The sequence below is a fragment of the Cibotium barometz genome, chromosome 29 (assembly GCF_041138505.1).
Source record: "Cibotium barometz isolate CiBa-2024 chromosome 29, ASM4113850v1, whole genome shotgun sequence".
Lineage (NCBI taxonomy): Eukaryota > Viridiplantae > Streptophyta > Polypodiopsida > Cyatheales > Cibotiaceae > Cibotium > Cibotium barometz.
Window position 1 is genome coordinate 910,946 of NC_141074.1, and position 7,235 is coordinate 918,180.

At 43.8% G+C, this 7,235-nt stretch overlaps 1 protein-coding gene across 1 annotated transcript; it reads left to right on the top strand.

Annotated features, from left to right (window-relative positions):
• The first annotated feature begins 434 nt into the window (after positions 1–434).
• Positions 435–7,000, top strand: LOC147621711 (uncharacterized). The gene is made up of 3 exons (XM_086823579.1): positions 435–561; positions 5,880–6,169; positions 6,276–7,000. The coding sequence occupies exons 2-3, from the start codon at positions 5,944–5,946 to the stop codon at positions 6,398–6,400; spliced, it is 351 nt and encodes a 116-aa protein (XP_086679705.1). The 5' UTR covers positions 435–561; positions 5,880–5,943; the 3' UTR covers positions 6,401–7,000.
• The last annotated feature ends 235 nt before the right edge of the window (positions 7,001–7,235 follow it).

Genomic DNA, 7,235 nt, shown 5'->3' on the forward strand with positions numbered 1-7,235 from the left:
TAGGAGGTTTAGTCCTTGAGAGCGAGACTGGATCATGTTGGCAGAAGGAAAAATGGGTTGACCAGAATGCCATTTCATGCATGTCTTCGAATGTATACATGTGATGAGATGCTAAGTCGTGGATGTGATAATACATGTAGACCATCTGCTTGAGGTTTGGGCCTCTGTTCTGGTCGAACACCAACGGCATCCTAAGGTTGAGTTCAATTTCCTTATGACTGGGGGTCACGTCTGCGATCTATTGGCATACATATTGGTAGAAGATTTGAGTGATGATGATCTCAAGGTCGAGAAATGTGTCGTGCTGGATGCTGAAGTCACGGAGGAGGTTGACGAGACCACCTTCCATTTAGGGGTGTTCACGAAGCTCGATGAGAGGGAAATTGTAGCAAATTATTAGATCTATCTTTGGTCACGATGCTTGTGGTACGCCTCCTTGCTTTGGTACGATGCTGAGTCAATCTGCTGGAATGCCGCGAGCATGGCCTGGATTTTTGCAGGTGCTGCTGGTGGAGGGAGTTGTGTTGTTGAGGGGCCCGCGACCTGTGGATGGATCTCAAGGTCAGTGAGTTCAATGATATCGTCCACTACCTTACCACATGCAACTCTGGCCTCAGCCTCCTTGTAGGCTTCTTCAATGGCTCTTTGGGTAGCTTCATCTTCCATTCTTCTTCAAAATCTTTATGCCCATTCTCTATTCTCTTGCTCGACTTGAGCTTGAAGGGGGTGTTCAACCTCTAGGGTGGTAGCTTCTGGGACTTCTTCAATGTAGGCCCTCTTTGGTTGGGGTGCTGCTACGACCTTTACTGGTGAAGTGATAGGGTCTTTAACTAGGCCGAACATGGATGGTTCTAATTCCCATCCAGCAAGTCCATATATCATTAGCTGGATAACATAGGGATTGCCCAGATGGTACTCGGAGCAAGCCGCAATCAGTTACTTGTGGAAATACCTTGCCAATTGCACCTTGCATATTCTGGAAATAGCCTTGCTAGCATAGTTTGGGGGATTATTGCATGATGATCTATCCATTGAACTTTGGTGAGAAGTGGTAGTGCTCGGGCTGCCTTATGAAGGTTGTCATTGGTGATGTTGTGGAAGGGTCCACTCCTGTGGGCTTGAGAGAGGTACAATATTTCAATAACTCCTTTCTAGCAAACCTTTGTTGTTGGTATTTCTCGTCCATTGTTGGCAAGTTGAAGATTCTTTGTATTGCCTCCATGGTGGGGGTGATGCAAGCCATGCCAATACCTTCTTTGTTGGGGATATGAGCTTGACTAGCGCGTGCGATGAAGCTAGCACAACACTGAAAAACTCTGTACAGATCTAGCTTGAAGGGGAATTTTGCTGCCATTCCTACAAGGCTGGTGTGGGCTAAGTGTTCATTGACGGTCAGGTCGTGTAGAGCTTGGAAGGCCTTTGCAGTGTGGTATACCAGCTAGAAGGTGGTGTTGGAATCCTCCAGGGTGTAGCGAGAGTGGACTACAGGTCCTTGGAGTTCCATCAACAAATCTGTCCAAGGGGGTGGTCAATTCTCAGGTTGATCTTGGATTGCTTGTATATCCATTTAGGGACTTCTGAAGTACTCTTTTGCGGGGTAGGGATGACGAGGCTCCGAAGTGGGTGGCCATATTTGTGAGTTCTTTGGCATCCAAGGCCTGATCGATGGGGTCCTGGAAGTGAAGACCTTGGCCTCCTTCCATGGCCATTTCCTCAAAATCAAATTTAATGTTTTCAGCCATTATGAACTCTTGCAAATAGGGTCAACATAAAAACAGTGGTGGTTGGTAGATAGATGTGAGTGTGCTCACAGGTTGGGAATTGTTTGTTGATTAATTTTTTACTATTTTGGATGCGATTTTGGCAGAGTTTTAGCAGGGGTTGGATAGCAGAGAAGTACGTGAAAAATAAGAGTGACAATTGCTTTTATAGACTTGGAAACAGCTTTGCGCGTAATCCTTAGAGCTAAAATTACGCGTAATTCTGGCAACTTTATGTATAAAGTTGCTAACTTTACGCGTAATCCTGATAACTTTATGAGGTAATTTTGACAAGTTTATGCATAATTCTAACAAATTATGCGTAATTCTGACAACTTTATGTGTAATTTTGTGACGACTGAAAAGTGGAAGTATTGACTCTAGCATGAAGCTGACATTGAGGACTTGACTTTAGCAAAATATGGGCTACAGAGAGTAATGATCAGAGTGGAATTTGGATGGACTGAAGGCTCAACAATTTTCTGTGGGGTACTTTTTGTCGTTGCAATGATGGGGTTGTCATGGCTTGGAGGTTTCTTGCTTTGGTGGCAGACATCATGGCTAGGACTTATTCTGATGCTGAGGTTTAGGCTTGGGGCACCAGAACTTCATGCAACCATGTACTTGGTTTGCTGAAGCAAGGAGATCCTTTCGGATCCATTGTTGTCTCGTTGACACATCGGGGAAATTAGCTTCGAGGGCTTGGGGGTAGTGGTTGGTGTAGAGGCTAGGGCAGCAGGGAGTTGACTTTTACCTAAGATGGAGACGGTTGTTGGTGGCATGACCTCGGCTCCGGTGCGACTTGCCTTCTTCTACTGGATGACTTCTTTTCCTTTACCTAGCTTTGGGCATAGCTTGATGATGCTCTTTCCTATCAGTAGATGAAGGGAAGCAAACCTTTTGTGCCAGTTGACCTGGCAGTTGGTGGTCATAACCCAATGTCGGCCGAGGATGACCTATTTTGGTGTGGTTCCTGTAGGGGTAGTATTTCAATAGCACCTACCATTGACTGATTTCATCTTCCTTGGTGTTGGACTCAGCTTAAGATTATGGAAGTACTTAGCATAAGGTCTCAAAGGAGAGCAAGTTATGACTTGCTTCTGTATCAATGAGAGCATCTACTCGTGCTTCTAGCCCTTGGGTGCGTAAGTCGATCATTATGCGTGCAGTGGGTACCACTACGTCCTCTTTTTTTTCTTTTTTTTTTAGTTTGGCATTAGAGAAGAGCGGGCTTAGTACCCATGGGACCCCCTTATCCCACAAATCAAGGGCAAGGCGCATCAATCGGGGTAGCCAGCAGGGTTCGAACCCACAACCTGGGTTTTGACAACGAAACACCTTAGCAACTAAACTACCGTCCACTACGTCCTCTTTTTTGGTATCGCTAAGGGTGGCCATATTAATATTGATGGTGGCTGCTCTTGCCTTGGCCTTAGCAATCGTTTCAGGTGCCTCACGTATTGCTTCCTATTTCATGCGGGAAACTTCTTGTTCCAATGTTAAGGCTTTCCAACCTAACGTGTCATGCAGATTTTGCAAAAAGCCTACAAGGAGCTCAACCCTTGCGTAACTTTCGTTTGGAAGCAACTAAATCAGCCGACTGGAAAGAGTGTCAATCTTGCTCCTATCTTCACTCAATCAAACGTCTACAAAAGAGAGAGGAGAGAGTAGAGAAGGGAGAATCGCCTTGTGAGCATGGTGAATGGTGAATGCGTATGCGTAGCACATATGAAACGGAGTAGAAGCATGCAAAATACAACACCACAAGAGTAGAGAAAGGTTGAAGGAAGCAAGATCTTCTATTGCCAAGAGTGAAGAATGACCCAAATGCCAAATAAATAGGCTGTTTAGGGTTCAGCCCTAACCTTAATTTCCTTTCAGTTCTCTCATTAGAGACCAATCTTTTGCTTTTACATGGCTCGAAGGCAAGATCTTTACATGGTTTGCTTCCTATGCTATTCCTACTATTGGGAACAACATTATTAGCTTTTCTAAAACATAAATTATTGGAGTAGAATTGGAGGTTAACATGCCCCCTTCCTGATGTAGATTGTGTCCTCAGAATCTTTCAATTGCCTTGGAGTAAATGTTCTCGTTGTACCCAATCAATTAGATTGAATCGAGACAAGAGCTGATGTTCCTTGTTGCAAAAGGCGTAGTAGGGTTTCCAGAAATTTGTCATGCATATCTTCAAAAATTGCAATGTGATATGCATGAAGATTGCATACTCTATAGTACAAGCAGATGAGATGCTTCAAGTTAGGTTCTTTATTGATGTCAAAGACGAGCTCAGAGTGTACTTTCTACCAATTTTCTTCATGTGACCTTGGGCACTCTTTCAGTAATAAAAGAATGAGATGTAAATAATCAATAGTAGTGATAAAGGTTGGATCAGGGACATCTTCATATTGTTGAATCCACTCTTCAATTTTTGTACATAGGCCAGCGGCAGTAACAACGTCCCAATTTGGAAGTTGTGGAAAATTGTACATATATGTTGGATCTTGCTACCGCAATTGCTGGAAAACTGCCCACGATACCACTGACTTGTATGGCATATATTGTAGATCCACCCATATAGAGGGGGGGTGCATGAATATACTGTTGCCAAAATGATTTTTTCTGAGGTATTTTATCCACCATTCGGGCTATATACCAGAAGTTTTGAGGGCAGGCTTCATATCATCTATTAATGGCCCTGCTCCTCCTCTTGTGTGCCCTGGATGTTGTCTTCAAAATTCATGGAATTGTGAATTTTGTCCCATCACCAATAACAGACTGCTCATGGGTGTGTCTGCTTCCTTTGGAAGGGCCTTTTTGCCTTCCCACCGTTTGATTTCTTGATCGTGTTTTAGCCTTCTATCAGGGTCTTGTGTCAAGGATGGCTCTTGTATGAAGAAGAAAAGTGGTGGCAGATTGACCTCCAAATGCTAATCATTATATGGTAGGTCAGTTGGGAATCGGTCATTCTCAGAGTATGTTGCCATCAGCCCCCTAATCCAAGCCCCGATGGAATGGTGGTGGGTGGAGGTGGTGGTGGTTGTGTGGGCAGCTTTAGTGGTGCATTATGGGCAGCTTATGGTGTTAGAATGATTGGTTGTGGAGGTGATTGATGGTTGTGATGTGGAAGCAACATTTTGTGGAGGCGGTGTTGCTTGTGTGTGTGGTGATGGTGTAGTGGAGGTGGATAGTTGTGGAGGTGGGTGAAGTTCCTCTTTCCATGTCTGTTCCAGTATTCACATAATTTGGGAAGCTCTATATTTTGGGGAGAAGCGAGAGGGTTAAAAGAAGTGGGCTCATTGTCAAAATTGAGCGAGTAGGCTACAAACTGATCATCATATGGCATGATATCTTATTCATTACCGAGTTGCTTTTGGAAAAGAGTAAGAATCCTATAAAAAAGGAACAAAATTCTCTTTGGGGGATAGATGAGAGCTCTTGATTGGATAAATACTTATGCATTTGTTTGACTAGTGGCCAAGCAGTGTCCTTATCTAAGTCATGGCTTTCTAATAGAATAATACACCATGCCTTAAGTTTAAGTAGGAGGGGGTGAAGATTAAGCTAATATATATCAATGGGGTTTTCAAGAATAAGCTCTCCTTGGGAAAATAGCATTGTGATAACTGGATGGACATGGAATGGGAACTTATGTATGATTGTGAGGAAGTGATGTGTGGGTAGTGCACCATCTAATGGGATGTCTAATGGAAGTGCTTTTAGGTGTAGTGCTTGATGATAAGTGGAGTGTAGTGAGTGGTGAGCAGAGTGGAATTAGGACTAATAGCACCATAGATCCAGCTTGTGCCATCTTCTCTAGTTGTCCCTCCATCCTTGTTTTTTCTTCTTGGTATGGTTAACTCCTCCTGAGTCTTAAGACATCAACACATGATATGTTGTCTCCTATTCACCTAATTTCATGAATACATCAACACATTGCATTATGCTGACTTTGATGTGGTGTTTGCATCCAGAACTATGCATCATTTGCATCCAGTGCTATGCATCATTATGGTGACTTTGATGTGGTGCTTGAATCCATCACTATGCATCATTATCCAAAACTATGCCATCAATTGCGAACTAACATAAGGTTACATTTGTCATTGGTGTTTGTAGTTATTACGTGTTTGAAGTTTGAACTTGTATTCAATCATACACACTTGCACACAAGCCACTGAGAATGGATGAGGAACAAGGCCCTCCTCCCCCGCACGAGCCACACTTGGAAGCAGTAAGGTCTAGAGAGGCAAGGAAGCATCCATTGATGCAACAAGAGGCCGAAGAGGAATTTCGGTGTACTGAGGCTCAAAGCCTACAGTACGAGTGGTTTAGGCAGGTGGGATCCGCACCTGTAGAGCACATGCCAGAGACAATCGTGAGAACATCAAAGTACACAGACCCTACCGGTAAGCATGTCTGATCATTTTAAATTTATTTGTTGTGATGTGTGCTTTGAAAACTACTAGCTGGAATAGCTATTGACATTTGATAGCATGTGAATTGGTTTTATAGGCATGCAATGGAAAGATGTCAATAAGCTTGTTTCCAAACAAGAGCTTATGGACATCTGGCCATTAGAGCTTGCGGAAGATGAGGCTGGAGGTAGCCAACCTTGTAGGCAGTGCAGGTCTAGTTAAGAGGGTGGAGGTGGGACCCCAACACAAGGCCCTCGATCAACACGGGCGATGGAAAATCACGAATTGTAGAAATGAGCAAATCTGCCTGCATGCCCGTGACATTTTCATAGAGGTTTTTGGAAAGCCACCTCATCACAATGAGGTGGCATTGTATTTTGCAAAGTTTTTGTATGTGTAATTTGTGAAGGGCATGTAGGTGGACTTCTTGTCCTACAAGGACAAGCACATTCGAGGGTGCCCAGAGGTCACCATCACTCAAGCACACTTATCAGATGCACTTAAGGGTGCACGAGGACCTCTACAGCAACAACTGCAAAAATTGCGAGAGGAGAACCTCGCAAGATTTGAGGAAGTGCAAAAATTGACAAATGAGTGATCTCAAACAGAGGCCGAATTGCAGAATGAGCTTGCAGTTGTGCAAGCACGCTTGAGAACATTAGAGGGCCTGAACATGCGCTTGCGGCAAGAGGCGCTAAATGCACGATCGGCACTGCAAGGGGAGGACATGGAAGTGTGAGTGGCACTATGTTGGCACCCCACTTCACAACCATATGTAGTGCAACCGCTTGAACCTGATAGTCCATACAATTTTGTTTGTCCCATATGTCAGTGCTTTTTTGATGCTTTGACTAGCTTTTATGCGCTGCAATGCTTTCATAGATTTCAGATTTATTGTTTACTTGACTATCTTCCTAGATCTGCTAGTTGTTCTCTTTGTGAAGTTTACATTCCACATGCATTGTATATGGTACTTGGCTTGGGACATATGTATCTAGGACCATGAGGGATATTATGACTGGTGTGGAGAATGGATGTTGATGATGAGGTTTAGCCT

Excerpts from the sequence above, each read along its gene's own strand:
- LOC147621711 (XM_086823579.1), top strand. The coding sequence starts at position 5,944 with ATGGATGAGGAACAAGGCCCTCCTCCCCCGCACGAGCCACACTTGGAA. Across the intron at positions 6,170-6,275 it reads AAAGTACACAGACCCTACCG|GCATGCAATGGAAAGATGTC; the intron begins GTAAGCATGTCT and ends TTGGTTTTATAG.